The 20,280-nt window shown below is 40.4% G+C and overlaps 2 protein-coding genes across 3 annotated transcripts; one reads left to right on the top strand and one right to left on the bottom strand.

The window, feature by feature from the left end:
- The first annotated feature begins 1,782 nt into the window (after nucleotides 1–1,782).
- LOC127534706 (GTPase IMAP family member 8-like) lies at nucleotides 1,783–7,642 on the top strand. Its single transcript, XM_051950586.1, has 3 exons — nucleotides 1,783–1,866; nucleotides 2,864–2,923; nucleotides 3,092–7,642. Exons 1-3 carry the CDS (start codon nucleotides 1,842–1,844, stop codon nucleotides 5,479–5,481), a joined length of 2,475 nt encoding a protein of 824 aa, XP_051806546.1. The 5' UTR covers nucleotides 1,783–1,841; the 3' UTR covers nucleotides 5,482–7,642.
- A 679-nt stretch (nucleotides 7,643–8,321) lies between these two features.
- Nucleotides 8,322–17,048, bottom strand: LOC110972177 (actin, cytoplasmic 1-like). Of its 2 annotated transcripts, none has more exons than XM_051950598.1 (9): nucleotides 16,969–17,048; nucleotides 15,028–15,180; nucleotides 14,820–14,948; nucleotides 12,747–12,857; nucleotides 12,580–12,664; nucleotides 11,268–11,429; nucleotides 10,986–11,177; nucleotides 9,656–9,837; nucleotides 8,322–8,852 (listed from the first exon to the last, which is right to left on the bottom strand). In XM_051950598.1, exons 2-9 carry the CDS (start codon nucleotides 15,148–15,150, stop codon nucleotides 8,709–8,711), a joined length of 1,128 nt encoding a protein of 375 aa, XP_051806558.1. In that variant the 5' UTR covers nucleotides 15,151–15,180; nucleotides 16,969–17,048; the 3' UTR covers nucleotides 8,322–8,708. The 2 variants fall into 2 exon arrangements, with proteins under 2 accessions (XP_051806558.1, XP_051806557.1); XM_051950597.1 differs by having other exon boundaries at nucleotides 15,028–15,152; nucleotides 16,969–17,036.
- Between the last annotated feature and the right edge of the window lie 3,232 nt (nucleotides 17,049–20,280).

Genomic DNA, 20,280 nt, shown 5'->3' with positions numbered 1-20,280 from the left:
TCCACAAAGTGGGTCTGACAATGAAAATTATATCCATATTAAAAAATAGATTTTCTTAGTTCTGTTTGGGAAAAAAACATTTTAAACTCTAGAACTCACTGGGATCAGACTTTCTACCAATATTTCAGTTTTTGCGCTGCAACTCGTCAAACCTGCTCAATCAGTTATGAAAGTTTAGCAAAGATTACTAGTTTTCATTTGTGTCATAAAGTATTTCACATTAAAATATGTTTATTTTTCTGTTATTGTGTCCTGCATCTACATATGGTTCAGACAATATGAGTAGTCAACTTCTAGATTTTCTTTTTTTTTTAAACTGTGCTCAAAGATGGAACTTTTCATGGCAGCTTAGTTTTTTTCAGATTTAAACTCGTCCTTAATCAGAGATTATTTGATCTACGTGTCCGATATTGTAGATTCTGAATCAATGACATGGTGAGAAATAACTGTGAAAATTTCAGTGTTTTATCTTTAAAAGTTTATGAAATGTTGAGTAGACTAGCTGAAACCAAACACTGTAAACATCCCCATAGTGAAGCATGGCGGTGGCAGTATCATCATGTGGGGATTCTTCTCGATTTTGCAGTATGACAGATTCTGAATAAATGACATGATGAGAAATAACAGTGAAAGTTTCAGGTTTTTATCTTTAATGGTTCCAGAGATGATGATGTTGTAACAGCCTTCGAGGGCTGTTTGAACAACATCATCTCATTAAAGCTGCTGTCTGGAGTTTGAATCGCAGCGTCTCCCAAAACACTGTTGGTCCCTCCCTCTGATTTCGCCCCTTTATTTGTGCACGCGCTCAGTACATGAGAGAAGTGCCCGGAGTGCTGCAGCATCTCGCCTGTTTTGCTGTTTTCCCCTCTTCTACATTTAGTACATTTAGTAAATAATAAAGGAATTACGTTAGAATGCTGTATTGAGTCTAACTTGTCCTAATACCAAAATAACATGAATCTGCTAGGACTAACGAGTAAAGTTTCAATATGTGATTACACTCGTGTATCCCTCTGGATGACGTTGTTTATCAAACTTAGTGCATTTACGCGTGTATATGTGTTACATTGTTTATTTATTTCTATCTAGAGTTCAGAATTGCATGACTTCTCTGACAAAGAGTATGTCCCAGACGCCCCAACATCTTCCTCCAGAGGTCGGGCATCTAAACGAAGCCGTCAGGCGGGCTATGGAGGCCGTGGTCGGGGAGCGACGCGAGCACCCTGAGCCAAAAAACGTCCTGCAGTCTCTTGGCCTGACAAGCCGTGGGATTGGTAACTTTTCTGGAAGTTGCTGATCCCTGATGCTCTCTCCTCCACAAGCAAAACAAATGTGCGCGCGGTTGCGTAGTGCGCAGCTCGCCCACCTCTGCATGGGCTTGCTTGCTGTGCGCGTAACCGTTGATTGACAGCATGACAAAGCTGAAGCTCGAACTTGATTGGTCGGCAGCGACCGGCGCTTTTTGGAATAACATGGGGGTCTATGAGAGGAAGGCGGAGCTCAGGAATAAATTTTCATATCGCGTTATACTAACTTTATATTATAGTATCGAACTAGACTAACACATTTAAGCTTTGTTAAAAAATGATACATAAATTGAAAACAAACGGAAACTCCGGACAGCAGCTTTAAAGATAAAACTGTTAAAGACGAGGCCTCACAGCCAAGCCTAGCTTCATCACATTTAAAGTCTGCATCACCTCAGCGAGTGCTGTTGGACCGTTAAGTCCATCAACGCCACTGCTGGAGCTCCACTCTGACTTTTAAACTTTTTCATTTCTGGCAGATTTTAGACATCAACTGTTGGAGCTTCTTGTGGTGTTTGAAGAGCAGCGAACAGGATGGCAGCAGCTGCAGCAACATCTGGTGAGTACAGTCACATCTGGAACACACAGCCCTGCTGACGTCCACCGTTACTGTTTTAAAACGCTGCCTTGTGATTTCCTGCTGTGGTGAAACAGGAAGTTTGTACCACCAGGTGGCAGCACTGCATTAAATATACAAACTACTGCTACAGCTGTTTTCAGGCTGGATTCATCAAACTCAACATCACACTCATCAGTCTGAATAACGTCCTGTTTGACCGGAACAGAGACTCACTGCTTCACTTTTCTGGGTTTATTAGACAAGAAGCTTTTAATGAGACCTTTTCTAATCTGCCCTGACTGCTGCATGTGAGACTTTTTTTGTTTGTTTTGCTGCACTAATATTTCCTGGTGTTCATTTTTCTTAGCTTGACCTTCTGAGCCTAAAAACCTGCCGATGTGTTTTTAAAGTATGTTGTCTTTACATGGTGGTGGCATCATGATGCTGCCTCCACCGTGCTTCATCATGATGCTGCCACCACCGTGCTTCACATCATGATGCTGCCACCACCGTGCTTCACATCATGATGCTGCCTCCACCATGCTTCACATCATGATGCTGCCACCACCGTGCTTCACATCATGATGCTGCCACCACCGTGCTTCACATCATGATGCTGCCTCCACCATGCTTCACATCATGATGCTGCCACCACCGTGCTTCACATCATGATGCTGCCTCCACCATGCTTCACATCATGATGCTGCCACCACCGTGCTTCACATCATGATGCTGCCACCACCGTGCTTCACATCATGATGCTGCCACCACCGTGCTTCACATCATGATGCTGCCTCCACCATGCTTCACATCATGATGCTGCCACCACCATGCTTCACATCATGATGCTGCCACCACCGTGCTTCACATCACATAAAAGCAAACCAATAATACTGTTTAAGAAATGGTGTAGAAGAAGAGCTTGTTATTCAGGACAGTGTCCATTTCATCCCAGGTAACATCTGAATGAATTAATGTTCTTGTGTATTTTTAACAGTAACTGATGCTCTGCAGCCCCTGAAGCGCAGCAGCAGCTACTACTTTCTACCACCTGACAGTAAGTAAAACTGGAATACAACCATTCTGTTTATTGACATCTAGAATTGTGGAAAGTAATTCAAATTGTTATTTGACTAAAAATCATTCTTCTTTTCTTATAAATGCCGATTTCTTGTATTTGTTTTGAACAGTTGAGTGTTTTTTTAAACTTGGTGTTTTCTTTCAGTGTCTGAGCTGTTGGTTGTTCTTCTGGGGAACAGCTGGTCTGAGAGGAGTTCTGTGGGGAACTTATTACTGGGAGAGACCAAGTTCAACACTGAGGATGAACCAGACTTTGTGACAGTCAGTGGACAGATAAAGGAGAAAGAAATAGTCCTCATCAACACTCCAGATCTGCTGAATCCAAACATCTCTGAAGACAAACTAAGAGAACATGTAGAACTCTGTGTGAGACTCTCTGATCCTGGACCTCATGTGTTCCTGCTGGTTCTACAGCCTGAAGGCTTCACTGAGGAACACAGACTGAGGATCTGCAGAGTCCTGGAACTATTCAGTGATCAATCATTTGATCGATCACTGGTTCTGATATCAGCATCCAGAGAGGAGAGCTCATTTGAAAACTTCATGAAGAATCCGTCCTTCAGAGACCTGATCAGAGAGTGTAGATACAGATACTTGTATCAGAAGAACCTGGAACGTTCAGAGCTGCTGACACGTTTGAGCCAAATCGTAAAAGAGAACAGCAGAGAAGATCTGAGTGATGAGCGATCTGAAGATGCTGGTTTAATCATGAAACCAACATCTGAGCAGAAAAAAACTCCTCTGAACCTGGTCCTGTGTGGTGGAAGAGAAAAAGAGAAGACTTCAGCAGCTGAGACCATTTTAGGTCAGACAGAGCTTCATTCAGCCTCCAGCTCGTCTGGTAAAACCCAGGGAGAGGTGTGTGGACGTCGGGTTTCTCTGCTGGAGCTGCCTACCTTGTATGGAAAACCTCAGGAGGCAGTGATGGAGGAATCATTCAGGTGTATCTCCCTCTGTGATCCTGAGGGCGTCCATGCCTTCATCCTGGTCCTACCTGTGGGTCCCCTCACTGATGAAGACAAGGGAGAGTTAGAGACCATCCAGAACACATTCAGCTCTAAAGTCACAGACTTCACCCTGATTCTGGTCACTGTGGAGTCAGATCCTACAGCTCCAGATGTTGTTGACTTTATCAGACAGAACAGAGACATCCAGGAGCTCTGTCAGAGCTGTGGAGGAAGATCTGTTGTTGTCAGCATGAAGGACAAGCAGCAGATCCCAGAGCTGCTGGATCAAGTAGACAAGATGACAGATGAAGGATCCAAAAGTTTCAGTAAGGACATGTTCACTGAGGCTCTGATGAAGGTTTTGGAGCTTACAGTTCAGCTGCAAAGGAGTGAGGTTGAAAATGTGAGCAGAGAAACTCTCAGGATGGTTCTGATCGGAAAGTCTGGGAGCGGGAAAAGTGCAACTGCAAACACGATTTTAGGTAAAAACCATTTTAAACCCAAAATCGCCCCAAAGCCATCGACCAAGTCCTGTGAGAAAGCAACAGGAGAACCTGATGGACGGCCAGTCGCTGTGGTCAACACTCCTGCACTGTTTGATGCAACTCTGTCTGATGATGAATTTCAGTGGGAGATTCTAAAATCCATCAGTCTGTTGTCTCCTGGACCTCATGTGTTCTTACTGGTGCTGCAGATTGGGAGCTTCATACAGAAAGATGAGGACTGTGTGGAGCTGATCAAGAGATGTTTTGGGAAGAAGTCACAAGATTTCATCTTCATCATTTTCACCAGAGGAGATGAGCTGGAAGATCAGCTGTTTGAGAACTACCTCAGTAACTGTGAGGGCTTTGCGAAACTCATCCGGGACTGTGGAGGCAGATACCAGGTCTTCAACAACAAAGATCCAACAAACCGCACACAAGTTAAAAAGCTGCTGAACAACATCGACATCATGGTGGTGAAGAACGGCGGCAGGTGCTTCACCTCTGAGATGATCGACGACACTAAGGAGTTATTAGAGATACAGCTGGAGAGAATCCAGAAAGAGAAGGACTACGAGATGAAGAAGAAGGAGGAGAACCTCTTGAAGAAACACCAGGAAGATTTAAAAGTACTGCAGATGAAATACAGAGAGCAAACTGAACAGGAGAGAAAACTGAGAGAGAAGCAGCTGAAGGAGAAAGACGAACACATCAACAAGGAACGAGAGTTGAGGAAGAAAGAACGAGAGGAAGACGAGAAGAGACGAAGGAAAGAAGAAAATCAGAAACAGGAGTGGAAGAGGAAAGCAGAAGCTGCAGAGAATAAGCTTCGGTCAGAGAGAGAGCAGAGGGAGAACGCTGAGAGGAAGCTGGAGCTGACCAGGAGAGAAATGAAGAAAGAAATGAATCGGCAACGAGACGCCTGGGACAAAGAAAGGAAGGAGATCTATGAACAAATGCATCAGGAGAGCCGAGAGGTTCTGGAGGATGAGAGGACCAGAAACAGGAAGCTGCTGGAAGAGCTCTACCAGAAGAGGAATAAATGGATGTATGCTTTCATTGGTTTGCTGCTGTTGTTTTTACTGTGTTATGTGTTTTTGAAATGATGCAGCAAACTCTAAAACACACACCGCATCTGACATAGACATGCTGAGTATCTGCAACTGGTGAAGATCCTGTTTCGTCCCAACAGAACCAGCTCCAGGAACACAGCAGGAACTGCAGCCTCCACAGACCTTAATCTGATCAAACGTCCAGCACAAATAGATGAATTTCCCAGAGAAAAGTGAACGTGAGATGTAGCAAAGCTTTTACCAGTCACTGTTAGGTCCTCGCTGCCCCCTGGTATGATCTTGTCGTTGAGGTTTTGTGCCTCTAGTGGAGTGTTAAAGGTTCTGGTCGGTGCTTTATGTGCTCCCAGGAGTTGGCGGGTGAATCGTTCCATGTCAGATGTTCAGGTTCTGCAGCTGCTGATGGACTGAGTCTCGTTCTTTCTGCTGCTTGTGAATCTCTGCAGACAGATCAGTAGAATCTCACTGCTGGTTCTTGTATTTAATGCCTTTCAGTTTGTAGATCACCTTCAGTTTGTCCCTGTGGTTAAAGAACTTCATCATCAGCGTTCTTGGAGGGGAGTTGGCTTCCCTGTCCAGTCCGACCCGGTATGTTCTCTCCAGAACTGTTTGGCCGTTGATCTCCAGTATTTCTGGCATCCATTTTTTCCAAGAAGGCAGGTTTACCAGCCTCAGGTTATTTACTCAGGACCTCATCTCCAGGTTTGACACCTTTTCCTGCAAAGCTCTGTTGGGTTTCATCAGTTTTTTTTACTTTAGCTCTCATTGCAGACACTTTATTATCCATCATTTATATCTGTAGCCTGGTCTGTGACGCTCTTTCAGTCCGATATCTATTTCCTGAGCCATCAAGTTTGGAGAAGAACTCGGACTTCACATCGCTAATTGCCTTCTGTATGTGTTTTAGCTTGCTGGGCTACACTGCTAGCGCTAAAGGTAGTTAGCTTTGCTTGCTTCATCGTTTTCCCTTTTTCTTTACTCATCGGCATCGCAGTACTTAGCAGAGTAGTTTGTCATCACTTGTTCTGCAGAACCAGGTCATAGATAGATACTTTATTAATCGAGGGAAATTCAAGGTGTTTCATCTTTCCAGGGCGCCGCCATAACCAGAAGTCGACTCAACAAAACTTCTATCACTACTGATAAATGATTCATTCAGATTCTGAATCTGATTGAATCATTTATCAGTAATTATGAGTCACATGACGAACCTCTGAGGATGGCTGAGTCGCTGTTTCATTGATGTTTGTACCGACTTTAAGCAGGCAGCACCTCAGATGTATCAGTAATTATGAGTCACATGACGAACCTCTGAGGATGGCTGAGTCGCTGTTTCATTGATGTTTGTACCGACTTTAAGCAGGCAGCACCTCAGATGTGCCAAAACCTGAGTTGTTAAAGTTTCTCCTGCACATATTAAGAAGGTGTTTTATGTCAGACCTGAATCATCGTTTACGTTTGAAATGGTCTCTTCACCACAGACCAGTGATTTTACATTTAAAGTTTACAAGTTTGGTCTTTTCAGAGAATCATCTATGAACCCCAGACTGCTCTTTGTCATCACTATCTGTTATCTGCTTCCTTGTGCAAAGCCTCATTTACTGTACATACATTAATATAAGGAATGTGAGTTTTTATTCAAGGTTTTAGCACTAAACTGGACATTAATATATAAAATATTGTATTTTTAGTTATGTTAAAACACAAGCTTAGACTGATGACCAGCATCCCTAACACAATGTCTCACTGTTTTGTCACTTGTCATTTTTAATTTTATGGTTTGTAAAAATTCACTACAAACCTAAATTTGAGGCATTTGATTAATTTCAAATGGAAATGTGATGCATGTTGAGTCCCACCAACATAAGAGACAAGAATGGATTTACACTGGACTCATAAGAGAAAATGTTTTGAAAATGGTCACTTGGTGGCGCTATCTACACAACATGAGCTACTCCAGCATTAAAGCAGTGCTCTGTCCCAGTAGTACTGCAGTAGAAATACTCTGTAGTACTACTAGGATAGAAAAGGATAAAACCTTAGTGTTGGTAAGAAAAGGAAGACTTGATCCTGTTGTAGACCTAATCCTGTTTGTTTTCATTTTGTATGAATCTGTCATTACTGTGAATCTGCAGAGCAAAATGAAAAAGCAAAATATTTTTCTGATGTAATAAACAGTAGTTCCAGTAAAGTTTAACTACTGCTGTGATGTTGTACTGGACTCCCCCCCCCAACACATTTTATTTTTACTTGCAAGTTTGTTTTCAGAAGTCAAGGTTTAACAAAAAAATAATAAATTTAAATGCTTTTTTTATGCATTTCTTGTAGCTGGCAGCACAAACATTTAAAATACAGCTTATATTGTGAATAAGTCTTTATAAAATGCTGTACCCAAGTTTGTTTTAGGAGAAAGCAACTTAAAGGTCTGCAGTGAACCTAAATAAACGGGGCCCATTTTCTTTTAAGGCAGCATGTCATGCCCCCCCCTCTGAGATGAAAAATAAAAAAACTAAATAGGAACCCCATTTTTGCCAAAAGCAGAAGATAAGATTAAATCCAACACCAGCAGTTTTCCCATCTGATCTTTGATGGAACTGAAAATGGGTTTTTAGAAGCAAACATCAGTTTTATCAAACCAGCCAACACAAAGAAAGCCTGATGAGGTTGAACCTGATCCTGGTTGTCAACTTTGGTTTTTATTCCACCTTTACAACCCCAAAATCCCCAACTTTAACAGTTTAAATCAGCCTGAAACTGTAAAACTGAAGGGCAACGCGCTCCTCTGACCTCAGTGGAAAAAGCAGTGAATAATTAGCTTCACGTAAACCTTTAATATTTGCACCTGTAGTTGTAGAAAACACTGACAGGAGAGCAGCTGTAAACAAACGATGGCATTTTATTGGAAAGTACAAACACTGTTTATTCATAGAGGCTCGACTGTAACAGGGTGAAATGGAGGAAAGCAGAGTTTGTTCATGTAAACAGTGATTTAATGCTTTAGAGGTGCATGAGGATGGCCTGGCCTTCTGTGGAGTCTCTGCAGGGGTGGTGTGAAGGTGGAGAGCTGATGGATGACACGGATCTCCAACGATCTGGCTGAAAGCTGCAGCCTCCCCTCAGTAAGACCAGATGGACTTCAGCCCAGGAGGGTCTGCTGAGCTGAAACTAAAAGCACTGCCTGATGCACCTTCAAGTCCAAACCAGACATTTCTATTTGGGCGGAGGAGTTGAGAAGCATGTTTGACTTGAGGAGGAAGCTGAGTTTAGAAGCACTTGCGGTGGACGATGGAGGGGCCGGACTCGTCGTACTCCTGTTTGCTGATCCACATCTGCTGGAAGGTGGAGAGGGAGGCCAGGATGGAGCCACCAATCCAGACGGAGTACTTCCTCTCTGGGGGAGCGATGATCTGGAGGTAAGGAGGAAGAACAAGATTAGACCAGCAAATACACCAGGATGGGTCCATTTTATTCCAAGGGAAGAGTGAAGACTGTAGCAGCAAGAGTTCAGTTTTATTAATTTTTTTTACTTTCTGGTTAGAAAGATGCTGGAGAACAGAGATAAAGTCAGGAAAAGAAAATGTGCCTGTGACTAAAACTACACTATTGTTGAAAAGTTTAGGGTCACCCAGACAATTCCATGAGATCTCCCACTTTTATCCACGTGCTAACATAACCGCACAAGGGTTTTCTAATCATCAATGAGCCTTTCAACACCATTAGCTAACACAATGTAGCATTAGAACACAGGAGTGATGGTTGCTGGAAATGTTCCTCTGTACCCCTATGGAGATATTCCATTAAAAATCAGACATTTACAGCTACAATAGTCATTTACCACATTAACTATGTCTACACTGGATTTATCATTCATTTAACGGCATCTTCATTGGGAAAAAGGCTTTTCTTTCAAATAGACATTTCTCAGTGACCCCAAACTTTTGAACGGTAGTGTACATCTGAGTAGACCCAACAAAAGCAAGGCTCTAGTCTTGAGAAAACAACCTGGATCAGAGCCATAAAAAGCCATGAGCTCTTCATACGTTTTGTGTAAAAACTTTTACAACTTCTCCATATCTGTACTCGACATCACTGATGTGATGATGATCTAAACTGTTTTCTGTAGGTTTACAGATCAGATTCCCAGAAAAATGATTGCAGCAGAATTTCCATGAACCAAGCCAGACTGATTGTAGATCCACTGCTGCTGTACCTTGATTTTCATGGTGGACGGAGCCAAGGAGGTGATCTCCTTCTGCATGCGGTCGGCGATGCCCGGGTACATGGTGGTGCCTCCGGACAGCACGGTGTTGGCGTACAGGTCCTTACGGATGTCCACATCACACTTCATGATGCTGTTGTAGGTCGTCTCATGGATGCCGGCAGACTCCATTCCTGAGCAGAACAAGCGTTCAGGTCAACTTTAACACTCGCTTACATCCCAAAGACCTGTTGGTCCGACCCTCTATCACCACCACCGAGATCACGCTCCACTATACTTTCACATAAGCTCAGTTTTAGTGTTTGGAGTGAACCTCTTTCATGGAGTCAGTCTGACAAATGGGGCTCATCTGGGATATTTACACCAGTTATGTTTAAATGTCAAAGGTGGTCTTGGTGTGATGTACACCTTAATGTGATTTTAGCATTTATCAGCCAGACTTTGAGTAGTGCACAAAAGTAAAAACAATTATGACCAAACAGGAGTTTTAAAAAGACTCCATCCTGATCATCTGCTTTCCTGAGCATGGTGTCAATGGTTCATGTTTAAAAGAAATCAATATCAGTGAAAACTTCTACAGATCTAAAATTTAAACGATTTGTGAAGACAAGGAAGGTTAAGACAAGGGAACCAAGCAGAGGGCAGAAATGGCTAGACCCAGTCAGGTCTGTCTTTCTCTTGATTCCCAAAGGAAAAAAAAAAAAAAAAAACAGTTTTCCATCCAGAATTCCAGTTGGGAAAAATCAGGATCTCATGCTTAGAAGATGGGATGCTGTTCTAAACACTGGAAAAGGACACGACTTGTAGGGCGACTACTACCACCTGATAAAGTTGCATTTCTCTCATTTTTGTCAGGTTTTAATCCTAAATATTCCGTTTACTCTGGTTGGTTAACACCATAAACACCACTGCAGGGTCTTACTGGGGAAGTTCATGTTTAAAATCGTTTAATTAAACTGATCAAAAATCCACTGACTGATGAGGCAGAGGGACGTTTACGCATGTTTGAAGACAGACTACAGATTAGATGTACTCCCTGGTTTATGGAGAGTTCAGGTTAGCTAGCAGAGAGCAATGTAGGCGTTTAGCAACGAGGCACCATGACAGAGACTTCTGGGACGATTGTTTCTAAACCAGAACTCGCATTTAAAGAGGATGACCTGGGATCTGCTAGAACAGTGTTTTTATCTCGGCAGCTCATTTAACTGACAGCCTGCATCACGTTCTGGCTAAAACATCACCAAGACTTCAGCGTTTGATGAGAAGGTCATTCTAAATTTGCATCTGTAGTTTAACCCCAACACCCGAGTCCCTCACAAACCGAGGAAGGAGGGCTGGAAGAGTGACTCGGGGCAGCGGAACCTCTCGTTGCCGATGGTGATGACTTGTCCGTCGGGAAGCTCGTAGCTCTTCTCCAGAGAGGAGGACGACGCTGCCGTGGCCATTTCCTGCTCGAAGTCCAGAGCAACGTAGCACAGCTTCTCCTTGATGTCTCTCACGATCTCACGCTCGGCTGGAGGGTTCAAGGGAAGAAACAAACGTTCAGACGGACACAGAGGAGCTTGTCTTATCTGAGGTTCCTCTGACTGTCAGCAGAACGTACCGGTGGTGGTGAAGCTGTAGCCTCTCTCTGTGAGGATCTTCATCAGGTAGTCGGTCAGGTCTCTGCCGGCCAGGTCCAGACGGAGGATGGCGTGAGGCAGAGCGTAGCCCTCATAGATGGGCACAGTGTGGGTCACACCGTCTCCAGAGTCCATCACGATACCTGGAGGACAGAAGACGTTGGACCTTCAAGCTTTAAGGCTGCAGAATCCAGTTTGGTTTTTACTGTATACTGCCACCTTTACAAACTGCTGCTTGTAGCGTTCATTATTTAAAAAAAAATAAATAAATAACTCAACCCTCTGAACTCTAAGCTGGATGTTTTTATTTTTAGATCATTTTTCGTCACTGGGGAGATGAATATTGTTTAGAGACTGAAAATAACAGCAAATCTGCAAAAGTATTGTCCTTAGCTTAGCTGATTTTAAATATAGTAAAAAAACTTTTTAAAGTTGTATCAAAAAATACAGAATTTTAATGTGACAATTACAATTTAGGCCCATTTTTAATTTTTTTATTTTACCTGCATTTACACAAAAATCAAGAAAATCTGTAAAATATTTTACAAAATTAGCTTGGCTGAATTTTTAATGTCAATTTAAATATAGTAAAAAGTAATTTAGATCCAACAATATTGAATTTTAATGTGACATTTACAGTTTTTTGTTCATTTTGTGATTTTACTTTATGTGTAATTAAAAAGGGAAAGTGACATTTTTTTAAAATATTGTTTTGCTGATAAGAAAAATATGTTTTTCATTTTGCTGATTGAAATACTTTTAAAAATTATGTGGAAATACTAAATTTTAACATGACATTTACAGTTTTGGCCTGTTTTTTGGGGGGATTGCTTTTTTATTATTTTAATTAATTTTATCTATAATTCAAACTAGGAAAATCTGTAAAATATTTTTTTAGCTTTACTAATTTTAATACAGTGAAAATAACTTATATAAAAATATGGACCCGTTTTACAGACATTAAAATTTTGTGATTTTACTGATAAACTAATTGAAAGGAACGATGAAAATCTGTAAAATGTTAAAATTGTTCAGTCTTGAAATTAATGGAAAATATTTGAAAAATTACATTTTTTGCCAATTGAAAAAATAAACTAATTTATAGTCAAACATAATTTTAAGAGCAAGTTACCGTCTGTAATCTGGTTTTTCTTCGTCGACTCAGTCAAGTAATTTGGAATTCTGTGAGGAAACATCTGAATTCTCGGCTTCTTATACGTGAATATTTCCTGCTTTATTTCCTCTGACAGGAGTTCTGGTCTCCCCTGAATCTGATCTAATGGATCTTCTCACCTGTGGTTCTACCGGAGGCGTACAGCGACAGCACGGCCTGGATGGCCACGTACATGGCAGGAACGTTGAAGGTCTCGAACATGATCTGGACCGGAGGAAAGAGGAAGCCGTTAGGTTACCGACAGGACAACGTGAGGAAGAGGACGAAGCCTCGTCTGCGGACTCACCTGGGTCATCTTCTCCCTGTTGGCTTTGGGGTTGAGAGGAGCTTCGGTCAGCAGGACGGGATGTTCCTCAGGAGCCACACGGAGCTCGTTGTAGAAGGTGTGATGCCAGATCTGCACCAAACAACAATAAAGCATCACATTTACAGGAAGAGAAACTTTCACTGCAGTGTCCAGATCAGAGCCTCCAACCCGACCTCAGTCAGCTGGCTTTTATTTACAATAACTTCAGTTTATCTTCAAGTTTTCACAGTCTTTAGATAGAGTTAATCAAAATTGTTGACAGTAATGTTAAAACTTTTTCCAAGTGACATGAAAGTCATCCAAAAAACATCACAGAAAAGCTACCAAAATAACATGTAAATCAGGGGTGTCAAGATCCGTTCCTGGAGGGCCACTATCCTGCATGTTTTAGATGTTTCCCTCTTCCAACACCTGATTCAAATGATCAGGCTCATTATCAGGCTTCTGCTGAGCTTGATGATAAGCTGATCATTTGAATCAGGTGTGTTGGAAGAAGGAAACATCTAGAACATGCAGGACAGTGGCCCTCCAGGAACTGAGTTTGACACCCCTGATGTAAATAATCTAAAGTTACGTTAAAACTTGAAAAAAAATGTCCAAAAGTCCTTAAAAACTTCAAATAATCCAAATATGCATAAAAGTACTGAAACTTTGTCCAAGTGGGCTCAACATTTGTTCCAAACTGCACTAAAATCTGTCAAAATGACAGAAAAATTGTGTAAAAATTATTTTACTGAAACTTGTTCTGACCAGCCACCTACCAACATGCTGATATGAAAGTTCACCCAGAATGACCTTTCTAAAGGTTCTTCTGGTGAATTATCAGAAACCAGAAACGCATCCAGGGAACCAAGGATTGTTTCTAGGACTAAACTGTTCACACTAGGATGCATCCCATAATACAAATGATCACAGTTGGCTAAAAATGAGCAGCTTTGGGAAAGTTTTAGCCCATTTTGGAAGCTTTCAAGGCCATCTGGATGAGTTAAAGGTGTTTTCAACCATTTTCGGTCCTTTTATGGATGAATCTGAGAAACTGCACAACTGTCATGTGAATTTGGACAAACTGAAACCAGAAACATCCAAGGAACCAATGATTGTTTCTGTGAGTCTCCGTCATAAACACTGAAGTGAAAATAAACAAGTTCTGGCAACTTTCACTTCTCTATGGACTTTAAGGACCTGGAACTCTGGAATTATTCCCAGTATGAAGGCAGAACTCTTTCAAGGTAGTTTTGGTTGTTCTTAAGGTTATTTTGTGCCAAATTTGAATTTGTTGCAAATTCACCACTTTTTGTGGTAGTTTTGGCCATTTTTGTGGTGATTTTCCATTTGAACATTTCAGAGTGGTTTAGTCTCTTTTGGGGTAATTTGCATGTCTTGAGTTTTTGGTCAAGGACCTGGAGCTCTGAAAATATTCCCAGTATGAAGATAGAACTCTGATCATTAAAGGATTTTGGACTTTGTCAATTATGTTAATCTCTTAAAGACAGGTTTCAAATCATGTTGGAAAAGTTTGTGTCACTTTGGTTAAGTTTCAAGACATTTAGGGAAAGTTCAGAAGAATTATTGATGAATTTCAGCTGTTTTCCACAACTTTCTATTTTTCTGGACCCAAATCTATGGACTTCAAGGACCTGGAATGTTCTAAGTGAGACTGAACTTAAAGACTGGAAGCAGGAAAGGAGAACATCCCCTGGAGAATGTTCTAGAGTAGACCTACCAACAACTGGACAGTTGTTGGTAGGTCTACTCTACAACTTTCTCCAGGAGACAGTCTCCTCTATGGACTTCATGGACCTGGAACTCTGGAAATATTCCCAGTCTGAAGGTAGAACTCTGCTCATTAATAAAGTCACTGAAGACAAAGAACCAGGAGTTTCTGAGGAAGAAACTTTTCACTGGTTGAGTTCTTTGTTCAGACATAGAATAACTAGGTAGATGTTGATCATCTAGCTAGTTATTCTATGTCTGAACAAAGAACTCAACCAGTGTACTAACAAGAAGACATAATGAACGTTTTTGAGACATGAAGAAACTTGACTTCCTGACCTTCTCCATGTCGTCCCAGTTGGTGACGATGCCGTGCTCGATGGGGTACTTGAGGGTCAGGATGCCCCTCTTGCTCTGGGCCTCGTCGCCCACGTAGCTGTCCTTCTGGCCCATGCCCACCATCACGCCCTGCAGACACACAAACCTTCAGCCTCCAACGCTCAGCACGCCTTCAGAGGACAGGTGAGCTTCAGGTTCTGGTTCCTACCTGGTGCCGGGGTCGGCCCACGATGGAGGGGAACACGGCTCTGGGGGCGTCGTCTCCGGCGAACCCGGCTTTGCACATGCCGGAGCCGTTATCAACGACCAGGGCAGCAACGTCGTCGTCCATGTCTGGATGGAAACGGTTAACGTCACTTTACTGCTCCAACGTCAGCAATGATTTAAAACCAAACACAGCGGAAAATTAAGGACTTCATCTGACAAAAAATTATAGAAAATAAGAAAAATAATATCTGTAAAATTAAATATTTATTCTGACAATAAAATAAATAAAGCAACAATTAAATTAAAAATAAGTTAAGAGTAAAAAACTAAAATCTGGCATCAGGATAAATGCCACTGCAGAACCAGAAAATAACCGCAAATCTGTAAAATTAAGTATTTAATCTGACAAAAAAAATAAAGTCACAAATAAGTAAAATAATGAAATAAAATTTAAAAAGCATATTTAAAGAAAAAAAGAAATCTAGTGTCAGGAAAAATGCCACTGTAGAACCTGAAAATACCAGCACATCTGAAATTAAATAATTCACAAAAAAGAAATAATTTAAAAGTGCATCTAAAAATTGTAGAATATTTCTCAGGAACTGAAAATAAAAATAATCTGTAAGATAATTATTTTTAAATGTAAAAAATTTGTATAAAAAATATTTTAAAAATCTGAGATATTTATGGTTTTTGCCTTTAAAAAGTCAATAAGTAAATTAAAAATGTGATGATTTTACTTCATATCTGTAATTAATGAGGCCAAATATCTGCAGGATGATATTTTTACTGATTTAAATCCAGTTTTAAAAATTAATTTAGACATAAAATACAGAATTTTATGTCACATTTACAGTTAATTAAATTTTACTTAGTTTTATCTGTAATTAATCAGAACTACAAAAAACATTTATAAGAACAGTTATTTTATTTTGAGTTTGATCAGTTTTATGCAGTTAAAACATGAATTTTGACTTTTTCTGTGATTTTATCATTTATTTTCTGTAATTTAACAAAAGATTAAAACACTAAAGTGTTCATCAAATTAGAATTAAGTTTCTCATTCATTCATTCTTTAAAGAGATCTTGTTTTCTTGTCGGTTTATTTCCTCCAGCATCAGGTTTGTCCACATTTTAAACCACTAAGTCCATCTGGTTTGTGTTCTACAGTCTTTTTATTTAACTATTTGCAGAACGTGTTAAATGTTTTCTGTTTCCTCAGTACAATCAGCTGCACCATTTTAAAGGGTTGAAATCTACAGAAACTGAATCTTTAAATTGAATAGCTGCATCAAAAAAAAACTTTAAATCACAAAAGCTGAGTTTGACTATAAACTCATTCTAGATCATTTAAGTTCCTTTATTTCTGCTTTAGGAGCTTTGATCTTCCGTCCTGATCGGCCACACCCTTTAAAACTCATTCAGCTTCTCCCTCAGATTTTTGGCTCTTTGGGGCGTCGCCACCTGGAACCGTCCAACCTGATAAACTTCTCTTCTGACCTTTTATGAGTCAACATGATTCAGGATTTACCAACAAATTGAGGCAGGAAGAGAAGAGCTGAATCTACGGAGTCATTAAGCAACAACTTCTGGCTGCACCTTTTTAGTCTCAGCAGCTGGAATCTGTCATTAAATCTGGTTTAAATCTAGAGCAGCAGGACAAACCTGAGCAGAAACACAGAAACTGAACCCCGATAACATTCAGATTATAGAATACTACTGCAGTAAAGTTTAAATTTCAGAGACTCTGGATTAAACCTTACTTCATCCAGATGTTTCTGTAGGTTTGTTTGAACTATAAACTTCCTTTAAAAACTAAAAAGTGTCTTTAAGTTGTGGAGTAGAGACATTTTGAGCTTCATTTAGCGCTCTAGGATCAGCTACCTGCTCCAGAAACACACCTGTCCTGCTGCTGGCTTCAGTAAACACACAAACGTCTTACCTGTGCAGGTGAGTCTCAGGTGTGTCTGTTGGTCAGGTGTGGTTCGTGTGTTCGCCCAGCTGTGCAGCCGGAGCTGCAGCTGTGCCGCTTTTATCTGCTCTGGTGGGACAGCTGCTCTTGTCCATAAAAGGCAACGTTCTCACAGCGGGCGCTCTGATTGGTCCAGGTGAGCAGGCGCCTCCAGGTTGGCTCAGCTCGCGTCCTGATTGGCTACAGCAGGTATCTGTCAGACTGCGCCTGAGGGCTTACCTGGTTTTTTTTTTACCTGCTTCACCTAAACAGAGAGACGGGTTTGATTAAAATGTGCTGCTGGAAAATCAACCAGGAAATGAACCAATTAAGAAATGAAGTCAACAGAAAGACATCTACGAGGAGACAGAACGACAAAACCCTGACACAAAATACAAAAACAAGACAATATGCAACACAAAATGACAAAAATCAGTCACAAAATGACAAAAAATGTCAGAAATGAGACACAAAACAACATAAAACCTGACAAAATGACACAAAATCCAGACACAAAATGACAAAAGCAACAGAATAAACAAGACAAAACAACACAAATCTGTCACAAAATGACAAAAAAACTACAGAAAATATACACAAAACTAAACAAAACCTGACAAAATTACCCAAACTAGACACAAAATGACTAAAAATAGAAAATGAGACACAAAATGACAAAAACGAGACAATAAATGATGAAAAAATAGAAAATAAGATGCAAAATTAATCAAACTAGACAAAATCGAGACAAAAACAAGACAATAAATGACAAAAATCAGATACAAAATGAATAAACAATGACAGAAATAACACACAAAACAACATAAAACATGACAAAATTACCCAAAGTAAATGCAAAATGACAATATTGAGACACAAATTCACAAAACGAGACAATAAATGACAAAAAACAACAAAAATCAGGCACAAAAAGACACAAAAATATCACAGAAACGACACACAAAACAACATTACACGTGACAAAATGACTCAAACTAGACACAAAATGACAAAAAAATAGAAAATGACACACAAAATGACAAAATCGAGAGAAAAATGACAATAAATCAGGTACAAAATGACAAAACAACAACTGAAATGAGACTCAAATCAACATAAAACATGACAAAATTAGCCAAAGTAGACTCAAAATGACAATATCGAGACACAAACTGACAAAAACGAGACAATAAACAACCCAAAATCAGGCACAAAATGACAAAAAATGACATAAATGACACACAAAGCAGCATAAAACCTGACAAAATGACTCAAACTAGACAATAAATGACAAAATCAAACATAAAGACCAAGTCTTAACCTGAGGGTAAGGCTTAATGTAGTACTTCAAACAGGAGGCTAATGCTTGGTTTAACAGCCCAAAGTCTGAATCTGAGGCCTCCAGTGATTCCAGTGATTAGACTAAGCCCTAACTTCAGGTTTTCAGTTAATACAAAAAAACTTTAACCTCCTGTCTCCAGCTATTAGACCAAGCCTTAACCTTCTGTCTCCAGCTATTAGACCAAGCCTTAACCTTCTGTTTCCAGCTATTAGACCGAGCCTTAGCCCCAGGTGTGTTTAGTTTACCTCTTCTTTATTTGTTTGCATCTTTTCTGGTGATATTTCAGAGTCTTCAGTCTTTCTGAGTCGTTTTACATCCAGATGTTTTCATTTTGCATCTGCTATCATTCATCTGCAACTTTTCTGGTGCTCATTCTGTTTGTTTGTTGTTATTTACATGTTGAATTAAATCTACTGGAGGAATCACACAGACTGCTGTTTGGAGAGCAAACACCACAAAGGTCCAGTTCTCTTTAGATTGGAAGTTTACACGTTTAATTACCCCTCAGGTTGGTTAAAGTACAGAGGAGCTCAGTCCATGATTGCAGCTCTCAGTCTGCAGGTCTGAGCAGGTCAGACGGACCAGAGGAGGCTCCTGGGGGCCCCGAGACTGAACCAGGCCCCGGCTGGGACTCATTCCTGGTGTCAGAGCAGGAAACTAGATTTACAGTCCAAATCTTTTAGTCGAAGTTTAAAATAAGAAATGAAACACAACTGGTTCAGATCTTCAGCCTCAGTGTCTGTCTGCTACTGATCCAGCCATTAGACCAAGCCTTAATCCCAGGTTTCCAGCTATCAAAGCAAGCATTTGTCAAAGGTTTTCAGCTTTTAGACAAAGCCCTAGACCCAGGTTTCAGCTCATCGTCCAGGTATTAGACTAAGCCTTAGCATCACATTTCTGGGTAGATAGATAGATAGATAGATAAATACTTTATTAATCCCGAAGGAAATTATACAATAGTCCGTTGCTCACATTCATAAACACAGAAATAGAAATAAAGTTAAAAAGTACAATTAAAAAGACAAATAGCAACAGCCATAATAAATAAATCCAACATTAAAAAGTCAAGTGCAACTCCATAAGGTGCTTTAAAATTAAGAAGCATTTGACTCGGGTTTTCAGCAATTAGATCCAACCCTGGATCCAGGTTGCCAGGTGTTAGACCAAGACCAGCTTGTTGTCCAGTTATTAGAAAAAAATACTGGACAACAAGTTTTCCAGCTATTAGACCAAGCTTTCCGACCATGTTTCCAGCTACAAGTTGTTGTCAAAGGTTTCCAGATAATAACCAAAGCCCCAGACTCTGTCAGACAAAACTTTGGCCCTGTAGTCCAGCTGTTAGACACAGGCTTCTGGGTATTAAAGGAAGTGTTTGCCTTGGGTTTTCAGTTATTACACCAAACCCTGGATGCAGGTTGCCTGGTGTTAGACCAAGCCCCAGACCAGGTCTTCAGCTCCTAGTCCAGCTAATAGAGAAAGCCATACCCCCAGATTTCCAGCTATGAGGGCAAGTCTTAACACACAGCTTTTTGCAGATATTCTTACATCTTTCTGGTTGTTTTTTTTTTGTAACTTTGTGGTTGTTTTTTGTCTTTGTTATGTTGTTTTTTGTATATTTGTGGTTGTTTTTTGTACTTTTGTGGTTGTTTTTGTATATTTATGGTTGTTTTTTTGTACCTTTGTGGTTGTTTTTTGTACATTTATGTTTGCTTTTTTGTGTCCTTGTGGTTGTTATTTTGTGTCTTTGTGGTTGTTATTTTGTGTCTTTGTGGTTGTTTTTGTGTCTTTGTGGTTGTTTTTTGTGTTTTTGTAGTGCTTCCATGTCTCTTTGCTATTGTGCATCCTGTTTGTGTTGTTTTTGCATTCCAATCAGAACGTTGTCGTCTCTTCCTGCTCTGTTTGTGAGTCTTTTTTTGTTGTTGCTGTCAGCTGAAACCTCAGTTTGTGTGTCTCAGTAAACA

This window comes from Acanthochromis polyacanthus, chromosome 7 (genome assembly GCF_021347895.1).
Source record: "Acanthochromis polyacanthus isolate Apoly-LR-REF ecotype Palm Island chromosome 7, KAUST_Apoly_ChrSc, whole genome shotgun sequence".
NCBI lineage: Eukaryota > Metazoa > Chordata > Actinopteri > Pomacentridae > Acanthochromis > Acanthochromis polyacanthus.
This window is presented reverse-complemented; position numbering and strand designations above follow the sequence as displayed.

Excerpts from the sequence above, each read along its gene's own strand:
- LOC127534706 (XM_051950586.1), top strand. The coding sequence starts at position 1,842 with ATGGCAGCAGCTGCAGCAACATCTG. Across the intron at positions 1,867-2,863 it reads AGCAGCTGCAGCAACATCTG|TAACTGATGCTCTGCAGCCC; the intron begins GTGAGTACAGTC and ends TATTTTTAACAG. Across the intron at positions 2,924-3,091 it reads CTACTTTCTACCACCTGACA|TGTCTGAGCTGTTGGTTGTT; the intron begins GTAAGTAAAACT and ends GTTTTCTTTCAG.
- LOC110972177 (XM_051950598.1), bottom strand. The coding sequence starts at position 15,150 with ATGGACGACGACGTTGCTGCCCTGGTCGTTGATAACGGCTCCGGCATG. Across the intron at positions 9,838-10,985 it reads CTTCCAGCCCTCCTTCCTCG|GAATGGAGTCTGCCGGCATC; the intron begins GTTTGTGAGGGA and ends TGTTCTGCTCAG. Across the intron at positions 8,853-9,655 it reads CGTCCACCATGAAAATCAAG|ATCATCGCTCCCCCAGAGAG; the intron begins GTACAGCAGCAG and ends CCTTACCTCCAG.